The sequence below is a fragment of the Mugil cephalus genome, chromosome 13 (genome assembly GCF_022458985.1).
Source record: "Mugil cephalus isolate CIBA_MC_2020 chromosome 13, CIBA_Mcephalus_1.1, whole genome shotgun sequence".
In the NCBI taxonomy this organism is placed as follows: domain Eukaryota; kingdom Metazoa; phylum Chordata; class Actinopteri; order Mugiliformes; family Mugilidae; genus Mugil; species Mugil cephalus.
The window spans coordinates 13373699-13397590 of NC_061782.1; the positions used below are offsets into that span (position 1 = coordinate 13373699).

Consider the following 23892-nt stretch of genomic DNA (forward strand, 5'->3'; position numbering starts at 1 on the left):
CATATTGCGCAACAAAGAAAAAGCAGAGTATTTATAGAGCTTTATTGGTGTAGATCATTTCTCTATCAGCCTGTCCGAGGACATTTTCAGCTTCAGTTAAGTCGCTACCGTTCTATTAGTGTACTGTGCACAGTGATAGGAGAGCAAACCGGTTGATCATTAGTGTGTTTGTGCAATGAGAGTCTTGCATAACAGTGCTTTACTGTTATGAACAGTCAATATTCACTGGCCGTTTCCTGTCAGAACCAGAAACGTTCAGCTCGCAGCAGCGGACGCCGAGGTTACTCTAGAGTCATGACACCTGTTATCGGCGCTCAGTGTCATTTGTGCTTTGTGAATCCATAAAGAAATAATAATAAAAAAAAAAAAATCCATAAAGATACTCCAGAGACGCAGATTAAAAGTGAGGTAATTAGTATAATCTTTTCGGGAAGACGATGGAGTTTAACAGCAAATGCTGCTTTTAAAATGGAAACATTATATTAACTCTCGGAATGGATGAATCACTACAGTTGAACATTTTTAGACGGCAGCACTGCTGAGGTAACTGGAACACAGTCACAGACTTAGTAACCCTTCCAAATGTCCTGGTAATGACACATAAACTTATAATACACCACACGCCAAAAAAAAAAAAAATACGAACTACGTGCTATAAGTAGGTGACCAACACAGTGAAAACGAGATGACGAATTATGAACATAATCACATAACTAACCTATTCCGGTAAATGCTGCACCTCGGATGAGATGATGTGTACCTATTGCACCTTTGTGCATTCTAGAGAAACAGGACCACGATGCGTTTAGCCTAGCTTAGCACAAACACTGAAATGAAGAAGAGACGGCCGGCGAGCTGTCTGTGCATTTGTGCAAATTTGCTCGAGAAAACCTGATGAACACCATCGCTGTCCCTGGGACGAGGGCGGCTCAGAGCCGGGCAGCACGGCGGGGTGTAGTTCAGTCCTCTACTGGACCTTGGTGACGGCCTCATGGATGGACTCGGCCACGTAGTCGATGTTCTTGGTGGTCAAACCACACATGTTGATGCGGCCGCTGGCCATCAAGTAGATGTGTTTCTCCTTCACTAAATACTCCACTTGTTTGGCTGCAGAAAACACAGCAAAACTAGATTAATTTATTCGGCGATAACTGATATTTGCAGATCCTGTAAAGGTATGCGTGTATGGAAGGGTCTGTTCAACTGGTGTGTTGTAAATCTGTATCCATAGCCCATAGAAACTAGATAAATACCAGACTTCACCATTCACACTGGCAGAAATCTTTCCTCCAAATGCATTTGGCTGAGTTCAGCATTTTCTGTGCAACTGTAGCAACTTGCTGTTATAAGTAGGTCACTTTCTTTGGGTAAGTGTATTTGAATTGTCTGAACTTGTAGGTCACTTTCTTTGAGTGAGTGTATTTGAATTGTCTGAACTCGTATGGGCGTGACATGCGTTATCTTCGTGTGGTCTTTGTACTCACGGTTGAGGCCCGTGAAGCTGAACATGCCGATCTGGTCTGTGATGTGGTCCCAGGTCCCCGGTGTCCCCAGAGCTTGGAGCTTAGCTTTCAGCTGAGCCCGCATCAGCAAGACCCTGTCAGCCATGGTCTTCACGTTGTCCTTCCTAGAGAAGAGGGTTCGAGAATAAATAACTACATCTGACATGCATTCTTTTTATGAATTCTTGTACGGCCTTTTTCCACAGCGACATTCGGTGCTGACCATTCAGCGAAGAGCTCGGGTGAGTTAAGAGTGACCGCAACGATGCGGGCTCCCTGAGACGGCGGGTTGGACCAGGTTGTCCTGACAATCTTCTCCATCTGAGACAGAACTCTCTTCAGGTTGTCTGCGTCACGAGCCACGACTGTCAGGTTTCCCACGCGTTCATCTGAGGAGGCAAACACAGGTCACGTTTAAAAGCTTTCTTCACCTGCAGGTTATGACACCGACCTACAAACACGCTGCTACCTTTGAATTAAGTGGCAGTTGTTCTAAAGAACCTGCTGAAGAATTACATTTTTTTTGCCAGATTAAACCTCTTGAGTAAGTTCCTGATACATGTTGTGCTTCGTCCACTCACTATAAAGGCCGAAGTTCTTGGAGAACGACTGAGCACAGAACATTTCAAAGCCCATGGAGACAAAGTAGCGCACCGCCCAGGCATCCTTCTCCAGGTTGCCCGAGGCGAATCCTTGATAGGCTGAGTCAAAGAACACGAACAGGTTCCTCCTCTGGAAAATAACAAGATGCAATGTCAAAAATCACACATTCAGACTGCAATTTACAGTATAAGTAAAATATTAATACCTTCATAACGTTCGCGATTTGCTTCCATTGCTCCTGTGTTGGGTCCGTGCCCGTTGGATTATGGGCGCAGGCATGCAGGACAAAGACTGAGTGCTCTGGACAACTCTGTGAGAAACAAAGAGTTAAAAATGAAAAATGACTGACCACAAAAATGAAGCGGCAGCCCAAAGATCACACGCTGCTTACTTCTAAGTCCCCAAGGAAACCGGCCAGATCGAGGCCCCTCTTCTCTGCGTCCCAGTACTTGTATGGACGGACGTCCTCAAAGCCGGCGTTGCTGAATACAGCGTTGTGATTTTCTGAAACAGGCAGAAGGAAAAGCGCTGATACAAGTGTTCCCATTTTATTGTTTAAGATGGGTGGATGTGCTTTTATTGATGCCCTCGCATCCGAGCTGATAAAACGGTTGAAGTGACTGATAAGATGTAACAGTAACAAGAAGTTTATTAAGACTCTCTCTTTACAACATACTGAGTTTAAAGTCTATAGTTAGACTACAGGCGTCTCCGCAGAGGAACCAACTCCATGAATGAGGAGCGTGTAATTTAAGACCGTGAGCGACTTGTTTGTTTGTGTGCATGTACCCCAGGTAGGTGCAGACACGTAGATGGGCGTTTTAGTGTTGTTGTTTCCGTTGTGGAATCGCCTAAGAAACTCCGCACCCATCTTCAAAGCACCTGTCCCACCCAGACACTGGACAGCCCCCACCTGTAGGGGCAGGAGCAGACAGTCACTTCAAACCCAAACAGTAATAAAAAAAAAAAAAAAACATTTACTGCCTTTTACTACACAAACCCTGTTCTCCCGGATGGCAGGACTGTCTTCTCCCAGTGCGATCTTGGAGGCCAAGGATCTGAACTCAGGTAGACCCAGGATGGGCAGGTACTCGTGGTTTAGCTGGTCATCGTGCACAATCACCTTCTCCACCTTTTTCACCACGGGCAAAACCCAGGGCTTGCCTTCGTCCGTCCTGTAGGCTGCAAGGAACAATCTAATTCAATATTAAAAATTTAAAGCAAGGGTGACTCTAACAGAAACATCCTTTTGACATATTGCCACAAGATTTTAGAAGAGCGACACTATAACCTTGTAGAATCTTTTCAATAAGTGTGGTCAACAAAGCTGTAGTTGCTTAATGCATTTCAACCTGTGTCAAACAACAGGAATCTGACACTGACCCTGGAAAGGCCACTACAAAGATATTCTAACAGACATGGACTTTCATCTGTCGTCTGTTTTCACCAACTGAACACCATGTCAACACCTGATAAGAAGTCATGTATGTAATAGACTTTTCAACCTCAGAACAGAGACCATGAACTCATCTTTTTTTTTTTTTTGAGGGATGGAGAAAAGCAACAAGTTGTTCCAGTTCTCTTTTGATCTGGTTCCAGTGTAGTGTAACGTTTTGGGATTTTTTTTTTTTACAGATCAGTTTTAAATTTGTGACGTACACTTCAGCACCACAAACTACATCCTCCAAAATGAGTGAATTACTACCATTCGGATGCAGTTCCAACATAAACTGAACATTATAACAGTCTTGCAGGGGGACCTGGAAGGAGGGATAAGCTCGTAAATGGGATTACTACCCTTCGGGCGTTCAAATAATGAACATTAGAACACTTCGGGTGCCTACATTTCCCAGCTGCCCTGTAGCTGAGGCTCATGTGCAGGCTGTGTGTTTGGCAGAGAGAAGGGGGGATTAGGAGGCCTCAGCTTCCTCTACTAATCATGGGTAGCTTTGTCCTTTTGCAACAGACCTGAGCATTGTTTCTTTTGCTGTTCCCATTGCAGCGTGTGCTGCAGGATTTACACCAACAACAGTCGTGCCGTGGACTGAAATGTGCCCTCCTTGCATGCTTTAGGAGACAAGCAAGCACTAAGCCATGCATATTTAAACTCCTGCGAGTGGCTTGTGTAATGAGGGAACAGTAATCCAATAGACTCTCTATATACAGAGGGAGAGGTCCGTGTGCAGAACAGCGGCAAGGAGGAGACACAGAGGAAACCGGAGAGGACACAGGTGATTCAACTCTTTGTGACACAATGTTACGTAACAGAGATACACTATCTGTCTGCACACATATCAGCTGTTGGATAGTGAGTGGAATAACAGCACAGCTAGTGATGGTATGGGTTAATATTATGCTTTTAAGATGTCACTGTCAGCAAAATATATATGTTAAATAATAATGATAAAATACAGGTGCTATACATGCGAGGTCTGTCACATTATGTGATATTAGAGAGGAAATGGACCATTTGTTGGGATTTTATAGTACGAGGCATGACAATATATTGCCGTATTTAATTATTATGGAAAAACAGAACTTGTCTTTCTGTTTTGACACTGAAAAACTACCAAATTTTCTGTCCAAAGTCAATGTAGCATGAGAGAAACCTGACATTAAGCTAGCTGGAGCTCCGGCTGGCTCGTTGCTCCTGGATACCGTTACCATGGCTAACGACATGACAACTCACCTCCCACTCCGAGGTTCACCTTATTGGGGAACTGGTCGTTGTTGAAGTCCTGCGACAGCTTGAAGACGGCCACAGGGGCCGCCTGGGGGACCTCACCAAACACTGACATGGCTGTACTTTGTTTCACCGGCTGGAGAGGCAAGCTGTGCGAGCGGAGCGGCGGTTCTGACGGGATGAAGGAAGGAAGACTTTCACCTTCAACTCGGATTTGGGGAGCGTAAAATGGGCGTGGGTGGATTCGCCAATAGAAATCCGGAGTCTTATCCCGGCCAGGTTAAAGTTCAAGAAAACACACAAAAAAAACCCACGCCGACCAATGAACGCCTCTGTCACATGACTGACAATCCTCTCAGCTAATGTCCTTGGAAGCAGGGATGCAAGCGGGAGAGTCGGGATCCTTCTGCAGTGAAGGATTCCGCCACAAGGTGGTGACACAACCTTGTTAAAGGTGGGACGAGGAGCTGCATCTTTTATCCTGCACACAGCAATTTCAGAAACAATTATCAAACGCACAGGCTCGGCAACCTAACGGCGCGCTGCATGTTTCAGAGGAAAGATCGCAAAGATAAACCCTGACTGAACAGACAGCTCTCGTTCAAGCTCGGGCTCCACGCCGTTTTTGACGGAGTGCGTGTAAGACTGTGTAAATGACTGTGTGCAAGCATCTTCATCTGTTCTGTCCTGAGGGCCTCAGCTGAGCTATGGTCTAAACACAACGGCTCCTCTGTGCTCTCCCCACAGCTGTCTGCAGGACTTGAAGTGGTTGATAAATGAAGGCCACTCCAGGCTGCTCTCCCCAACCAGGAGCGTGGTTTTGTTGGAACGCAGACCTCGGCGTTGGCTCCTAATGTTTCTATCTGGTAAATAAGGGACTTGTGCATGGTCCGACCTAGTTTGTGTCATTAAAAATCCATTAAGAATTAATGGAAAACTGTCCATGTCTACTGAGGAGTGTTGCGTAAACGGGTCTAAAGCTTGTAACTAATGAATTAGAAGTAATCATTATTCAGTACTGTTGCTGTGGTTGTACCCTTCATTCTGACTTAAAATAAAAAATTATATATATATATATACTGAATATAGTTTAAATTTAGCTAAGAATAACTCAAATTTCACAAAGTGCAACATTATAATATACTTAAATTGTTTTGATTCTAGTGGTGTAATATACTTATTTTATTTTTTGATATTTTAAAGTACAATATTCTTTAGATTTTTGTACTTTACTATCTACTTCTTCTATCTAAACAATGATAATAAGTAATTTCTTTGTCTAGGATCCAAAGTGTGCATGACCACATTTTGTTTGAATATCCAACTAATTTGAAAGTAATTTACATCGACTTCAAACTTCCTGCACAAATTCACAGAGAATTATCTTTTCAGAACAGGAGAAATCGAGTTGTTAAACCATTAAAATGTAAATTTGATATTCATCTCTTGCAGAAATTATTGTAAGAACTGAAATGTGTGTCAGAAATCCTTTTTTTTTTTTTTTTTTCAGAGAAGTTATAGGTCTGTGCTTGTTAATATTTGTGCCAGAGGCTGCTGCATTAACAACGACTGTGTAGTCAAAGCTGTGCTGGTTTTATTTATATACTAGCAACGGATCAAATAATTACATGTGAAGTGAAACCACTTACCCATAGCGATAAATTTAATTCTTCCATTCAACCCTTTCAGTTTTATGTTTTGGTTTCACGTCCTTGGTTCGGCCTCATCGTTTGGGGTTGTGTTTCTGAGCAAGGAAAGAAATGAGAAGTGGTCAGAACTCCAGAAACACTTGTAGTATGTGGAACAACTTGATTAGGAGGCCGTCGAGTTTTGCCTTGTGGCCTTCATCGGCGTCACAGATTACCATGGGAGACTGACACAACAAAGGAAGTAAATATTGTTCTTTGAGTTTGCAGCTGGTAAGAAAATATTAGCCCTGGTCCACGTCTACTGGATCTAGAGGATGTCTGCACATCTGTCTATAGTTCAATAAGGTCACAGTGTACCGATTTCCATCTTACTCCTATGGTGGAATGAATTATAAGTTTGGAAATCATTTTTTGTGAACGCGCACAGTTCTTCAATAATACCTTTGTATAAACTTTTTTAAAACGTGAAAATAGACATAGCATTATTACAGAAATATTACAGTAAACCAGAGACATGATTTTCAAATGATTTCTGGATTAATTAAAGTTCAAGCTTAAAAACAAGAGAAGAGAGAGAGAGAGAACAAATAAATCTTTTGGATGACACAATATTTTCACTTAATTCTGATCTACTTATCATAAACAGGTGATTTATTGATTAGCATTAATGCGTTGCTTGTAAATCGTTTGCAAAGTGCCAAAATGGGTCGAATTCATCCTGATGCTTGTTATTATACGTTATTCACTTTCCCCATACCTCGTCCCACCCCCACTCATCTCACTTCACGCTGACAGTAGATGTTTTCATTCTTTCCGACCAGGTGAGGGTGTCTCGTATGTTAGCTATCACTGTCAGCCCTGCAATTAAGGGATTTGAGCTCCCTGAACAAGGCTTCGGGGCCTAGGGCAAGGTTTGGTGTGTGCGCACTGAGGAGGCCCCAGGGCCACGGTCTGCGCTGTGATGTTAAGTGTGAGTCAGAGCGGGGAGTGACAGGAGCAGCCTCTGGCAAGACAGCGCCCACAGGGGGAGTGTGTCACATCCAGATCCAGAGCTACTCAGCCAGATCGCCTCTTCATTTCCCTGACATTGAAATGGGGAACATTTATTTTGGCATTGAGCAGTGCAGTACAAATATGACAAAAAAAAGAGCCGTGCCAACAGGGATTTCTATCACGGCTGTGTTTCCATTTTGCATCACAGCCGCCATAGGAGACCGACACTGAAGCGCACAAAGACACACATTCAGGCACAAGACAGTCACATTCCAGCTGTGGTATCACTGAAACACAAACAAGAGCGTGTGCACACACACTGCTGCGCATTCCAAGGGGGACGTTGCAGCGTTGCTCACATGTTGCCGTGTCCTCTTCGTCTCTGGGTCAGAGAGCTGTGGTGAGTGACCACCTTTTTAGCTTCCCGCCTTGTTTGTTTTCCAAAGACAGTGTCATCAATTCTCTAACAAGGGGCTAGACACAGCAACAACAAAGAGCACAGGACCTCCCTGTTGCAATCCAACGACTGATGGACCGTGCATGCAATAACAGACCTCAGTCATCTCTGCACGACTACATTCCAGCTAGTCCACTTGCGTTGCAGGTCGTACACGTAAATGTTTTTGGTCTGCTCCATTTGATCATGGTTCGAAATCAGACTTTTTTTTTCATACGCAAGCAAACATCTGCAAATGCGGCTTAGATAAAGGTATGAATGGCTGTATGAATCTAAATATAGGAGTGGCAGAAGCTGCATAAGAGCAACTGTAATTTTTCACATAACATGATCAGTCAAAACATTTTGAAATTAATACCCTATTGATAGCTTACCTTGAATAGGAAATAGCAACCACTTTGTTGCTATACAAACTGGATGCAAAAAAATTTACTTCTAGATTAAAAACATTTAACCTCACCTCTCTCAAGAATCGTAATACAAAGGACGAGTTTTTGTGTACTGGACAATTTCTGTTGTCATCTGAGAAGCATTTGGAGACTAAATGAGGCATAATGCCATGCGTTGCTGGGAAGCTAGCTAAGACGGTTTCAAAAACCTTACCCAGAAGCATCATAGTGTTTTTAAACTGGTCATTTCTAAACTCTAAACAACTTAAATATGCCATCACAAGATGCACGTTGGACTAGATGTCCGTTATCCGATATCACAATATAAGATGGCTACACTGGAAGCCCCAAAGGTGCCGTCTTGGGTCACAAGACCATAGCCACTTAGCTTAGCACGACCACTGGGAACAGGGAGAAGATCCTGATCTGTCTGTGTCTAAAAGCGACCAAATCCACCTACGTTACCAACGTAGACTCAGAAATAGGTGAACCCTCTGTGACGTCACCCACAGGTTGGCTGAAGAGTGGTTTTGAAGATGTGGGCGGCTCTGGCAGTCACCATCTTAGCAGCCCCCTCTGCTTAGCAACCCCTAAGCAGTTAACAAGAAACCTGTAAAAGCACCCACCTGGCCCTTAAAGCAGCCTCAACATGAACCATGCATAACTCTTAGCCTTGGTGTCATTTTTCTATAAAAATTCTAACTGATTTCATGCATGGGGAAATTAGCTTTAGAGATCAAAACCTGGGCGGTAAACACGTGTATTAAAGTAACATGCAGGTCTGATGGGACTGATTCAGCTTCAAGAGCTCATTTGAGGAACTGCAATTTTTGGCTTTTTGTTTTGTGTCCGCTTGGTGTGTAGAGAAGTTCTAACTTATTAATGGGCAGTTAATAAATAAGTTTTGGGGATGCTAATTTCTTGTGATGCTGCAAAACTTAATAAAACCATAGGAAATGTCCGCCCTAACTAACCCATAGTGTAACAGTGAATATAATTGATTTTCGTTCAAAGGACTTCAGAGGCTGATGTGGCCTTCACGCCAAGGGGCTGGGTGGAACCACAAACACAAGGCCCACACTGTGCTGCTACGCAAACTGATTAATGCCGTCTTTTTGCCAGCTTTATACAAATATGCACGCTAAGACACAAAGACAGGAAGTGGAAGACTTGTGTCTGAATTTTTAACCTGACTGCTCTTTTTTTTTTTTTTTTTTTTGCCCTGTTAAAAAAGTGGACACAAAAGTAATGGGTGATAAGAGGCCTGACTGCTGTCATTTCTAAATATTTAATTAATCGCAGGGGGAAATCATATAGTGGTCAGAGTTCAAGGTCAGCCACAGGGACTATACGCAGACGTCTACAGACTGGTTCTCAGACCAGAGTCAACTGCATTGCTTCGTAGTTTGAATATCATGAACTTAACTTTCGTCATGTAAAGCGTAAAGCGGCTTTTGCCCAAAGTTCGCGGCGATGCGACCATGGTTTCTGGACGTCCAGTGGAATTTTCTCTCAAGGATGTTTACCTCTGGAAGCCAGGATGCATGCACGCTTTTATTTTGTGGTAACACTGATTGTCCCAGGAGAGCTATTACTGCTTCAGCAAGTTACTGAAAGTTCCTCCAGTAGCAAGCTGAACTTGATTCAACCTTTAGATCATTTTTAGATTTCTCTTTCTGCCAAGTAGGGCAGAGCATACGAGGTGCTGGAGGCACACAATCCCTACTTAGTTCAAAAAAAACAAAAAAAAAACAAAAAAAAAACACCTCCATTCAGTGTCTTTATCTACACGGCAGGCCAGCAGGCCATGTAGGCATATTTAGATTGCATGTTTCCTCCTGAACTACATTCCCAACACCGTAGATCACAGATATTATAGCCCTCACATCCCCTCTGTTAGCACTCGTATATACAAACACACACCTGCTGGGGCAAGGCCGTCTGGGAGAGAATTACAGCAGCTTAATTTATGAGACCCAAGGGAGGGCAAAGGGCAGGGGATCCAGACTGACTTGACCTCACTTCCTCTTTTCATGGTCTCCAAGTTAGACCTTTGATAGGCACAACAAGGTTTTCGTTTCGCAAACCCTCGTGCACTGTTCTAAAAACACGGCCCACGTAACTAGCCCTGAGGGAATGCTGCAACGTGCAAGCTAGCTACTATCAAGCCTGCCATTGTGGAATAGTTGGCTCTTTCTGAGCCTCAAGTGAGCGGGTGAGAACAGGGTTTCGCTTAAAATCTGGCCCTGGGCTCGCCTGTGGCCTCCTCATTTCCTCCAGAGAGAAGGCGCTGTCATCCGTCACTCGAGCCCAGGCAGGGGCACAATAGCACAGTCTGGGTCCTGGCTACTGACACCATCACATGGGCTGCTGATAAGACTCACCTTCCGGGACCTAGAAGAACTGAGCAATTATGAGACACACAACAGCTTGGTCCCTTGCCATTCTTACCGATGGCCATGAAGTAAAAGGAAAAAGGAAAGTACATTACAATCTAAATGAGACAGGCACGCTCAGCACATGCTTGTTCTTCATTCTACATTTTCAAGGACTTTTGAACTTTATGGAAACATTACTTCCATATCCCAACTCCTAATGCAGCCTGATGGGGGGAAAGCTATGACACCCTGTTAAACAATCCACAGATGAAGTTGTGCACATGGATAATTGATTGAGCAGACACACTTGAGCTAATCTGTTTTCCTAATGTAGCAATGTGTTGTTGTTATTAAGAGCACTGCGAGACGAATGGATAAGTTCCTCATCACACATCCAGGCTGTTATGGTAACACCTGTAAACAAGGAGCTCATTTGCAGAAAGATGTTAAGTGCTTGTCTACAAAGCTCTGACGAACACATCCTTTCCCTCGGCGCATGCATGAGGCTTGTACAGTGCACACACAGAGAAGCGTTGATGCTTTATTTGCTTTGTTTGAGTTTGACTACTGTGGTAAAAACCATCAGATACCAACGGCTTCTCTACAGAAGAGCAGATCACAGAGGGAAAGATAATTACAGTCATTACCAAGTGATCCATTCTGGATCCGCGGTATCTCCCTGTGGATCGGTTTCCTGAACCGCTGATATGAGCGTACACCTGCAGCAAAGGCACTGCCTCAGTAGGTTAGACTGCCAGAGATATGGAGAGAAGCAGGGAAAACAAGAAGAGACATGTTCAGCACCGCCTGGCAAAACTCGAAAGAACTCCCCAGAAAGTGAATTGAGAGGAACGTTTGAAATGTAACTGTAGCAGAGAGGCGCGTAATCTTAAAATCCCAGTCGACCATTACGCCCAGAGCCGTGCTGTTGTGACCTCTACTGTGGGCCTGACCTCGCCCAGGCTATCACGACGATTTTGAAATGAAGATGATGTATTGGAGAGGCGCATTCAGCACCGAGTAGCTCCTTGACACTCTCTGGGAGTCTGGGTTTTGTTACAGGCAGGAAACAGACTCTTCCGCTGCGTAAACACGCTTCTCTGCTTGGCCACTTTTGGGCTGCCGGTGGCACGCGAAGACTGCTGCGGATGGTCAGTTGAGGAGACGCTGTATGCATGTGCGTGCGCGTTTTTGGGTTAAAAGATAATTGTGCCATTAGCGCGGTGTCTTGCGCTCTGACCCTTGACGCTTTGAGCCGTGAAGTCCGCAGCAGCAGCATCTTTACAGGGAGAGGTTGTGTGTCCTGGCTATTTTAATTATTTAGATAATATCAATTTGCACCAAAACACTTCTCCAAAACAATTTGGTCGTCATCGTTACGCATTAATATCTGTGTTTGCTCTGTTGCCTCTGACTCATTACATTCAGTAAACAGGAATGGGTAAATATTTGGGAAACGATTTGACCAAATTTATTGCCTTTTCGAGGTATTTTACGAGCGGATTCTTTCTCATAAATTCAACCTAAAACGTGAAAAAAAAGTCCAAGTCGACTGTTAAAAAATAACTAGTGGTTGTATTATTAATATATCCTTATAGGTTATTGATAAATGAGCTATAATGTTCTCGGTTGTTTACGACGCAAAATTTCCGTTGCGCATTCGGAATTGGTCATTTCGCGCGTAAAGCCTATTTGCTCTGCAGACCCTATTCCTATCTGTGCTTTTCCACACCACTTAAATGGACCCTTTTAAAAGACATAGATCTCCAGAAGAGGGGAAGACGCTGCCCTAATCTAAACAGCCTCTTGTTGATGGTGAGCGGATGAGATTATGCCGACATGCTCTTCTTTTCTTTCCACACGGTTTAGGAGCAATGGGCCTTCAGACCCTGGCGCCTGCACTTGGCCACAGATAGCCGACCAGAAGAGGTGTCCCGTTTCAACGCGTTTGGCCTTTAGCACACAGATAAAAAAGAAAGAAGAGGAGGAACTATTATTATTATTGTTATCATTATTGTGTATTTTATTTTTATTTGCTATCGACAGCTCCTTTTCAGTCCATCGCATCCAAAAAATCATTCAGATGACCAAATAGCGTTTTTTGTACATTTACGTATTATTTAAACATGCCTTTAAAAAAAATTAACTGGTCCTTGAAGTCTCAAGGGAAAGCACCAACTTGGCCAAAGTTTGATGGAAAATGATCATTTCTCAAATGAAGGGGACATAAATAAACGAGAAAGTTCTATCACATTTATATTCTTCGTGTCTGCACGCCAATTTTATCTCATTTCCCACACAGTCGCGGCGCATTATCTTATCCATGGATTGCCGAGACAGGAAACGAAGATAGGCCTAATCTTAAAAACAACCGCAGTGATGATGGGATGAACAGTCGTTGTCGTGGGACCGTACAACAAAGAGAGAAATAAAAATAAATAATTAGGCGCCGTCAAATCCAGGATTTTTTTTCTGCACAGTTTTCGCTGCATTCTAGGCTAAAATATGTATATGATAAAGTTGAAAGATTTTTTTTAAAAGCTCAACTTTTATGCTATTTAGTGTTTGGTTTGGGAAAATACACACACACACACACACACACACACACACACACACACACAAAAAAAAAACGTGTAATAAAAACTTACCTGGAACATCTTTAACAGTCTGAGTTATTTCATAAATTATGAATATCTTCGTGACACACATATACCTTAAGTGTGTGTTTGAGAGGAAAAGCGTAAAGGTAGAGGGAGGGGTGGAGAGAGAGAGAGAGCGAGAGCGAGAGCGAGAGAGAGAGGGAACGAGAGAGAGAGACTGTCAATCCCTCCCCCGCTACAGAACGTCACTGAAAGGGAGAGGACAGCATCTTGGCTGACCCAGCTCTTTCTCTAGATAACTGAATTCAGCCAACCAAACAGGATCGACCTCTCCTTCTCTCTCAGCCCTGCAGCCACAGACACACGGTCAGCAGAGAGGGATGTCAAAGCTGAAAGAAAGCCAGTCCTCCTCGGTGAAAAACCAGCAGAGCGCGGTCATTCTTCACGTTTACGCACGGGGTGTTTACTTCTTTTACGCGCCGCCCGGAGACAAATTGGTTCGATTCTGCGCCTGCTAAGTATTTGTTATCTGCCATCTATCTGTCGGTGGTAATAATGATTCCCAGTCCGGTCATAACTTCTTCTACCACGCCTTTTTCTGTGAAGGACATTCTGAAGTTAGAGCTGCAGCAGCAGTCTCAGCAGCACCAGCTCCAGTTCATCTCCTGCTTCGGTCTCTCTGGCGCGCTGTCACAAACAGGAGCTTTCCCAAATAAATCGCTCCGCTCTCATTCGCCGCCCTCCTGCATGCTGGCGGGCAGAGACAGCCCGAGTCCCATCAGCTCTTGCCTCTCGGAGAGCGACGAGAGAATGTCGTACCTCAACACGCTGGCCGTGCAGGACCGGCTGGCGGAGTCTGGTCTACCGGTGGAAGTGTTCAGCAACCCGGGGCAGAATCACTCTGGAGACCTCGTGCTGGAGCAGGAGGACCAAGACAGCAGTGAGTACACTATCTAGTTATGGATATAGCTTATTTATCTGAAAGTGAGTGACGGCGAGAATAATGACACCTGCCCTCCACTACCAAGAGAATAAATTATAATTAAAATTACTATTTTGCTTATATTAAAAAAAAATACAATAATCTAATCTGAGATCAACAGGGATTTAATGAGAAACCATAAATGTGAACAACTGAGATATAATTTGGTTATGGTTATGTAATTGTATTTTTTGTCTGCGAGTACGTTATAATTTGGAAAAAAATATAAATATATTATATATAATGTATAACAGGAGCCACACCTTGCACAATGGGCGCCTCTTAATAATAACATAAAATTAAAAAATGTTATTGTTCTATTGTATTTATTAGCTTCCAAATCAATGTGTATTAACGCTTGGGTGCATCTAAATGAAATTTACGTGTGTGTCTGTGCGTACGTGTGTGTTTTTAATTCTCAAAACGCTCAACAGAAAACAGAAACGATCGATTCACAATTCGCTTAAACTGCATATTTAATAGGCACATAAATTGTCGGCATTTTTATTTTAAAAAAAAATGTTAACCCTTAACTTTAATTTTCCATATCTGAACATACATGGCTGGGTTAAATATTCACTGATAACCTGGCAATTTTTTTATTCCCAATTTAAACATTTGAAGTTCATCTGTTTTAAGTTAACCTGAAAAAATGCAAAAACCCTCGAATAACGTTTATCTCCCTGTACAGCATTTTAAATGTACTAATTGTAGGGAATTCTAATAGTCTGCAACAACTGTATTTCCATGAAAAAAAAATATTCTGATTCAACCTTTTCAGGAAAATGTTAATTGTTAAACATAAATACCAATGTGAGAGAATAGGATAAATATGTTCCAATACTGCAGAATTCAAACGTTTTAGTTGTGAGATTCTATCAAACTTCTTTTTTTTTTTTCAAACTTCTTTTTTTTCCCCTCCATGCAGAGAGCTGCGGTGCGTTGCGGGATGAGTGCGAGGACCCAGAGGTGGAGAAGCCCACCACCAAGCAGCAGAGGACCAGGAGGAAACCCCGCGTCCTCTTTTCCCAGGCTCAGGTGTTTGAGCTGGAGCGACGCTTCAAGCAGCAGCGTTATCTATCCGCCCCGGAGAGAGAACACCTAGCCAGCTCCCTGAAACTCACCTCCACCCAGGTCAAGATCTGGTTCCAGAACAGGAGGTACAAATGCAAGAGGCAGCGTCAGGACAAGACTCTGGAGATTGCAGGCCATCACCGTCATCACCACCACCACCCACCGCCGCCGCCAAGGAGGGTGGCCGTGCCTGTTCTGGTCCGAGACGGGAGGCCTTGTCTGACTGGATCCCAGAACTATAACACTCCTTACACAGTCGGACCACCAAACCCATACAGCTATAACGGCTACCCATCATACAGCTACAACAACTCGGTGTATACTAACACTTACTCTTGTACTTATTCTAGTTTACCTGCTCTTCCTCCGAGCAACACCACTAACGCTTTCATGAACATGAATTTGGGAAACCTTGGCGCACAGGCGCAAAGCCAGGCACCCCAAGGACCAGTGGTCACACCCTGCCAAGGAACCCTGCAGGGCATCCGAGCATGGTAGCGCGGTCCTTGTGCACAATCACAGCTGGGAGAGACCGGTGGATGAATGGACTCAAGCATGTAAACCCTCTCAACTAATGCAATGAAAGCACAATTTCAAGCTCTGCAACGACGTACAGAGAGTGAAAGTAGGTTAGCTGCAACTCAAGATATGAAGAAGCCTTAGTCAGTTTTCTGAGATTTATAAAGACATCTATAGGCCCAGAGTCTGTGCGCATTTTTCTCTGAGCCACGTTGTTTAAAATGAAAGTCGTTTTGGATGAGAATGAACTGTGACCGTGCGTAATGGTTCCAAATGGATGTGTAAGAAATAAAGGGAAGTTATGCGGACGTTTTTTCGTACACGTTTTATGTATTATGTGTATCCTTTAATGAATACTGGCATAAATATGCCATTTTAATTAGACTGCAAGAAAATAATAATATGCACCACGAGTGTTAGTTAATGCAGTATTATGTTTATAAGGCATTTTATCCCCTCTTTTTAACGGAGTGACTTGTGTTTATCCAGAAGCATTTGGTTTTACTCTAAAAACAAGCGGGTGGAACTGAAAGTTAAAGGGGAGCTTTTGCGCAATATGGCTGTCAAGTTACAATGAATTACCTCTGATGATGACATTAAATGGTATAACAAGCGTAATGACGCAACTGACTGGTTTATATAATGAATTTTATGTGTGAGTCTGAGTGCGTTTCTCTGCGCTTTAAAGGCCAATGTGAGTCATTAATGAATTTAAACCTTCATTTGAAGCTGGGCAGGAAACTTAATGTTTATTACTGTGTTTCTCATCGTCTCAAAAAGTTTCTCAAGCCAAGCAAGATTTTTTTTTTCTTTTTTTTCCTCCTGTGTGAGAAAGCTCGCAGTAGACTTTGGTCTGAGACAAGAACCAGAAACAGAGAGAATTTTAAGGCTCGCTAATGTCCGGGCAGGATTCACAGATGGACATTAACCAGACAGCCAGCATCCTCGGGACCCAGAGACCTTATAAACCAGCAGAGTAGGGGATGATTGTTATTGTTGGACATTTTCCACAGAAAAATATATATCGCTGTCAATAGTACTAATATTAATAATAATAAAAAGTCTAATGGCATTTAATTGTATACCTTAACAATTACAACAACATATTAATTCTATAATAATTACCTGCATGTTTTGTCACATATTTCGGCCTACACACACACACACACACACACACACACACACACACACACACACTTTTCTGATTGGAGATCTACTCAAGCAACGCCTTCACCTATAGGCATGGTCGAGTACGCAGACGCTATTAATGGAGATGAATGGCAAAGTAAACAGGGTGTTTGTCTCCTCTGATAGCCTCACTGGCCACTTCCCCTGGCTACTGCACTGCCGGTAGGACATACCTGGTGTCAGCTCTAAGTGCTGCAGAGTCACTAGTGTAAATAGAGCTGGCGACAGGACGGCGATGCCTGAGGACGCGGCCTGGCCACGGCTGCTCTGACAGGCGCTGCGATCGCTATCTTGTGCTTCCAAAGATAGCAGTCGGGCTCATCGCCGCGCTATAGGCGTGGAGTTTCCCAAAACAAAGTCTCCAATGGCAACCACTCAAGGAGCTCACAAAAGAGTCATGGCCCAAATATAGAGAAGCTGGAGTAAAAGCTCTTCCTTTATTGGTGGCCCATTAAGAGTTCGCCTGACTTCAAATGGATAGGAACCGTTTTTTAGGCACTATAACAAAATTAAATTCCAAATGATAGTTGTTTTTTCCATAAATATATAATTAAATAAATAAATAAAAATAAACAAAAACAGACTCTGACTTTAATGTACAAAGTAACCTGGACTCGTTTGAAGATGGATGTTGCGCAAATAAAAATGTTTTAACTTTAAGCCAGATGATGAGCCAGATGTTTTAAATGTGTTTTAAAGTCAGAGTTGAGGGTAAATATATTTTTAAATGAAAGGTAGGTCTAATTATTTTCTTACACGATCAATCACAAATTTATATTATATAATATACATTATATTGACTGTAATTATTTTAATTTCTGTCGGAAAATATTTATTAGATTTAGATCTAAACGTAGAGCGAGCGCCTGTTTAAAATTAATATCTCTGTGTGTGTGTGTGTGTGTGTGTGTGTGTGTGTGTGTGTGTGTGAGAGGAGAAAACTATTGCACCGGCAAACGAAATGGAAGTTTTAATTCTGCCTCTTTCACAAGTTAAATAAAAGGCATGTTAACCTATTCAATAATAAGAAAAATATCTCATTTTTTTTTTCTGAATTTAAGTTTACATTTTGTAATTGTGACAACGGCATATCATATAGTTTGAATAAAAATAAGTGAGCCGGAATTGTGGATCGAATTCGTCACTGTGGCAAACGTCGTGGGAAGAAAACAAAACAACATGCAGGAGGCACTGCATCACTGCATCTCTCATCGCGTCCTCTCAGCTGAAGGGTTGGGCGGGTTGTGTAATGCATGTCCGTTTGGGTGAGGTGGAAATGCACGCATCAATGCCAACTTTTATTTTTACGCACACTTTACTTTGTAAAATCTCACGTATCTTCTCCACACGGCGGCGCTACTACCCCGTTTGACCAGATGGAAGGCTGGACGATGGCTTTCCACTAAGATGATCCGGTCACTCTCAGTGGTTATTCAGTTTCTATCATGGGTTTTTATCAAAAAGCACTTTGGTTAAATATCTACAAATTTACAATTGTAAGATTTAAAATATGCACTCTTTCAGAAACAACTACTATCACAACTATAAATAATTATATCTATGAACATCAAGCATGGATGGAAGCGTGTTTTATTTGGTGGTGTAGAATTACGTGAAAACTAAAATCAAAGCTGTATAATAGTTATATAAAATAGATAAAGTAGTATCTATCCACAAAAGTAGGCTGCAATGTTTAAATTATTTTAAATCGAGTTCCCACATCTGAAAACCAAAGCTGCTCTGCGTTTTTACGCATGCCCAACAAACATACAGAACCCTGGAAACCCAAAGGAAAGAGTCTACTTTGTTTAAAATAGTAATAATAATGATAACAATAATTATAATAAAAACATCCTGTATATATGACTCTTTAGTCAAATATCACGCAACGTCCAATTCTTATTTCCTTCGCTTCCTTATAAACAGATCAGACACTTTAAGCTGTTCATCCATTAATATTTAAAAAAAATAATAATCCCTTGCTTTTGTAACACAAGCCGAAATATATATATATGAAATAAAAATAAATGATTGGCCTCGCCTAATTAAAGTCGAGGGACAATCGTCTTCAATTAGACTCTAAGCACAGAGGCCAGCTGGGCGGTGCGAAGGAGGGACCAGGCAGAGAAAACAGCCTATCAAAGCTTAACTGGAGCTGCTGCTGAGAATATCCGAAGTGTCTTGACAGCTCCCGGTGCTGGCTGCTCATTATCGGACTTGGTGCACCGCAATTAAATTTGAACAATTAAAGGACGCGCGGAGAAGATCGAATCAGGACGTTTTCTTTCGAGCGGCCGATATCTCTTGATGCCTCCAAATAAATCGCATGGGAGAGTGAGGAAACCCCCGTGCTCTTATTTGAATCATGACGTTAAGTTTTTCGTCCTTCTCCATCAAAGACATCCTCACCGGACGTGATGCCCATGGGAAGTCCGGTGGCAACGCTGCAGATGAGCTCTGCGCGCAAAAGCGCAAAATCTACCCCGGCTACGTCGGTACGAGAGATCACGATGTGACTCAACAAGACGAGGATGACAACGGCGTCCGAAGACGGGAGAGATTTTCTCCTGAAGTGAGCGCTGGAAACCTCCGATCTGATACCAGCAGCGAGGAGGCCACAGGAGAGGAGACCGAGGACGGAGAAGGTGAGGGATTTTATTCCGATAAGAAAGAAATTACATGATTTTAAACTTAAACAGAAATGAGAATAGAGTGTGGGGTTGTTGTTTTGTAGAAATTGTCAATTTGAGGAAATCACAGAATTCAGGAAATAAAAAGTGTTTGACCTGGAGACAGGATTGATTTATTCCATCTCAATTCTCATCTCATGTTTTATTTCACCCCATAATAAAAAGCTGTTTTTATGAAATAAAAAATAAGTATTTGTATTATTTAAAAAATGCCCAAGACCTTGGCTTACAGCCTATTTTTAAATATGTGCCTATATTTGACACTGGGGAATTTAGCTAAAATTTAATTTAATATCTAAATACGACATGCATTATTTTGCGTGTAAATGATAGAAGAAGGAAGCCCTAATACTGAAAAGCATCAACACCTTGGTCAAGTGACCTCTCATCCAGCAGGCTGTAGTGGCGCTCACCTTGATGTCCACTTTTGTCGTTTGTCAGCTGTTGCAGAGCAGCAAGCACAGGGCGCGCAGAGGGATAAGCGGCAGCAGAACCAGGGGGAATCAGAGGAGGACGGATGTCACCACATCGGGGACGCGTTCAGCTGTTCACCGGATGAGCAGCAGTGCAGGCCCGGCACGAAGAAGCGCTCCAGGGCGGCCTTCTCTCACGCGCAAGTCCACGAGCTGGAGCGTCGCTTCAGCGCCCAGCGGTACCTCTCTGGTCCCGAACGAGCCGACCTGGCTGGAGCCCTGAAACTCACAGAGACCCAAGTGAAAATCTGGTTCCAAAACCGGAGATATAAAACCAAACGGCGCCAGATGGCGGCTGAGCTGGTTGCATGCAGCTCACCAAAGAAAGTGGCAGTAAAAGTGCTGGTAAGGGACGATCAAACGCAGTACAGCCAAGGGAATGGAGTACACGTGCCCACGACTGTGCCACAGTACCATGGCTACCAGTACTACCCCTACCTGCACTACTACTACCAGCCTTGGAGCATGGACAGCAGGTCATATGGATGGATGCTCTAAATCTTTTATTTTTTATTTTATTTTATTTTTTATTTTTTTGGTGCATTCAACCACCAAAGTGTCACTTCAAACTCAAGGTATCTGCTCTCTCAAGATTTACTGTTCAGTCAAGAGGACTGTGCTCCCAACTGTTCCTTTTTTTGTACAAAAGAAAGAAAAAAAACAATCTATCCATGACACATTTCTTATGTTGTCCCGGAAAGAACAATGTTCAGCTATTGTTTATCTTATAATCACAATTCAGTTATTGATTTGATTTTGTTCTGATTTTTAAAGAAAAAAAAAAACATTACCTTGCAAGAGACTCTTGGATTGACAAAGAATATTATCTTATTTTGAAGTTGTTGGATACAAGGAAAATAAAATGCAAAATGTTTTACAAGTTACCTTGCAGTTAAAATTCATGTGGGCATGTGAGTGTGTATGTTTTATTATTCACAACTAAAATGAATATTTTTAAAGCACGTTTCTGTCTGTCCATCTAAATCATCTCTCTCTCTCTCCATATATATATATCAGATACTACTGAAATATATTGAGTTAGTTTTAAAATTGCTATGGGAATGTTCAAAGATTATTAAGGGGCAAAGGTGCCTGGAGAAAATGGTGAGGGTTATGTATTTATTTATTTTATTTTTATTTTTTGCAGAGTGGAGCAGAAAGGTTATTTAAAAGCCATAGAAAGTAATAAAAATGGGAAATAATAGCTAATCATACTCATAGTGACAGTGTGCACAGTCATTTGTTTTATGAGATTTAATTCTCTCTCACACACAAAAAAAAATCTCTTTCACTCCGCTTTTAATTTGCAAATTTATGAAAACAGCTCTTAAAATACAGCATGTCTGTTTGTTGGGCTATATGAACTTAAATAGCTGAACAAATTGCAGGAGCACCGCGCAGTGTTTTTTTCTAAGTGAATATTGCAAAAAAAAATATTCTGAGGAATAATGTTGCCAACTTAAAAATTTGCCATTAGGTTATAAATATTACGATGCAGAAGAAAATATTCTAGGTTCAAAAGTTTCAAGGTGGCATTTTGTGACCAGCATCAAGGTTATTTAACAATCAAATGCCCACGCAGTATTGGAGGTGTTGCTACGAACCAGTCTCTGGTTGGCAGCAACGCCTCCCGACTTTGTGTTTCACACGTTGGTAGTTTGATCTATATGTTGTTTTTATCCCTCCCTAATGACTGCCAGTTACAGTTCATAGTAAGCAACCAGACGGAGCAGAAAGGAATCTCGAGTTTATACAAACTCAGCCAGGGGAAAGTAGCTTATCTTGCTGTGTGAGGAGGTTGACCAAGGCTCTGACGTTTTTAGTAGGCATTTATTTTATTTATGGGACACCTTTATTGATCATAAAACTCAACATAACACCTGTAGGAACACATTCTTTATGTGAGGTTTATGGACCCGTGTTGGTGCATTCGGAGTGGAGCGTGACCGTGTTTTGTATCTGGGCTCCTTTTAAAATATGCGACTGTCTGCGCCCTCGAAGCGAGCTTAAGAAAAGGGACACGAGGTTAAAGGTGATTACAAAATCTTACCGACTCCATATTGAAAAGTTAATTATTCACCGTTGTGTTTTGTTTTTTGTGTGTGCGTTTCCTATGCTCTTATTCTCTACTGTCTATTCTCTCTGACTGCATGAGTCAGAGAGGGTCAATAGACCGTGGAGATGTTGCACCTTCCAGACTGGGCTGACAGGCACACATTAATCATGCACTGGTAAAAAGACTACACCCTCATATTGAGGGAATAAACACAGTGACCACACTTGGTAGGAAAATAAAAACAAAATTCTTAGAAAAAAAAAAAAAAAAAAAAAAACAGGTCATAGTGCTTAGGCTTAGTCCTTAACTGATTGTATAAATCAGCCAGATGGTTGCGTTGCATAAAAGGAGCCTGCAGGCAGCTGAGGAGGGTAGCGTAAACACCTTAACTGATGTAAACAGATAAAGTGAGTTTCCATGTGGAGGGATATTTAAGAAAAAAATAGTTTGTGCAACATGATCAGCTACTACCCCCTTAAAACGTACAAAAGGTTTGCAAGTTTTAAAGCAAAGTTAATAGCAAATATTACCACATTAAAGGTGACTTCAGCTTCCCCCTTCCCAACGCAGGCCACTTTGGCAGACATGATCACCTTGTGCTGCACTCTGGCACCGGCCCAAACCTCATTTATCTGTTTTATCAAAACACCACTTGAAGCTATCGTAAGTGGTTGGCATTGTGCACAACAGGTTTCTGGGTGGGAGCAGCAAAGCATCTCCTTTCTCCTTTGGCTGACTGTGAGCATTAAGTCTAATTATTTTCATTCACACATATTTGCTTTTCACGACGACTTTGCAACAGAAAGGGTCACGGTGTTGCACTGTGGCTCCGAGGTATGCCACTGTCTATGGGCTCTGATTATTCACATTGTGCCCGTGAATAGCAGGTCTAGTCATCGCTGTCTGCCGTGACTAGATAAGACTATTTTCTTTTCCAGTCTGTGATGTCACATTGAATTTCCATAGGTGACAATGAAAGACAGAGGAAAGGTGACTGTGACACCACCCAGGAGGGTTTCGATGGTGTTTGACCACAGGCAACGTTTAACATTTTATTTATTTATATTTAATATCATTTTTTTAAAGATAACATTCAAGCTAATAGCCGATATCTGGGAGAAGATCTCAGAGGTCAGAAATCAAGCAAATCCATTAGGGAGCTTATTTAAACCATCTTATATGAATGGGAAATTAAAAGTGAGCACATTAGCTATCGCTATTGCGTAGAAGATCTACGGCCTATTACGCACTAATAAAGGAACAGTTGTAGATCAGCATTTTTATCAGGTTATCTTCAAATGGTGCTTCACAGACACCGAAGAATTCCCCGACTGATATCTCTGTCGTCTTTGTAATCAGTCAACGCATATATAGAGTAATGATGATAAAGTGCAACAGGAATATTTAAGCTGCAAATGAACTGGAATAATTTAGCCATGCCAGCATGCTAGTGGTTATACATGGGTATACAGGGTTGGACTGTCCATTCACAATTTCTCAACAAATACTGAAGTGATCGCCATTGAAATAACACGTGTCGTCTAAACAGTATCTGGGTCATCTCGCTTCACTAAGAGATTTACATTTGTTGTACAGTAGATTTGGTACTCCATTGTGTTCCATTGTTGCCTTCCTTCCTGTGTAATGCCACATGAC

The 23892-nt window shown here is 42.3% G+C and overlaps 3 protein-coding genes across 3 annotated transcripts; 2 read left to right on the top strand and 1 right to left on the bottom strand.

The window, feature by feature from the left end:
• Nucleotides 1-23: 23 nt before the first annotated feature.
• got1 (glutamic-oxaloacetic transaminase 1, soluble) lies at nucleotides 24-5058 on the bottom strand. Its single transcript, XM_047602593.1, has 9 exons — nucleotides 4795-5058; nucleotides 3106-3287; nucleotides 2895-3018; nucleotides 2497-2609; nucleotides 2311-2415; nucleotides 2084-2234; nucleotides 1726-1891; nucleotides 1485-1627; nucleotides 24-1107 (listed from the first exon to the last, which is right to left on the bottom strand). Exons 1-9 carry the CDS (start codon nucleotides 4901-4903, stop codon nucleotides 968-970), a joined length of 1233 nt encoding a protein of 410 aa, XP_047458549.1. The 5' UTR covers nucleotides 4904-5058; the 3' UTR covers nucleotides 24-967.
• Nucleotides 5059-13462: 8404 nt separating this feature from the next.
• On the top strand, nucleotides 13463-16362 carry nkx2.3 (NK2 homeobox 3). Its single transcript, XM_047602353.1, has 2 exons — nucleotides 13463-14194; nucleotides 15165-16362. Exons 1-2 carry the CDS (start codon nucleotides 13810-13812, stop codon nucleotides 15806-15808), a joined length of 1029 nt encoding a protein of 342 aa, XP_047458309.1. The 5' UTR covers nucleotides 13463-13809; the 3' UTR covers nucleotides 15809-16362.
• Nucleotides 16363-19193: 2831 nt separating this feature from the next.
• Nucleotides 19194-21111, top strand: nkx3.3 (NK3 homeobox 3). Its single transcript, XM_047603514.1, has 2 exons — nucleotides 19194-19662; nucleotides 20149-21111. Exons 1-2 carry the CDS (start codon nucleotides 19383-19385, stop codon nucleotides 20676-20678), a joined length of 810 nt encoding a protein of 269 aa, XP_047459470.1. The 5' UTR covers nucleotides 19194-19382; the 3' UTR covers nucleotides 20679-21111.
• The last annotated feature ends 2781 nt before the right edge of the window (nucleotides 21112-23892 follow it).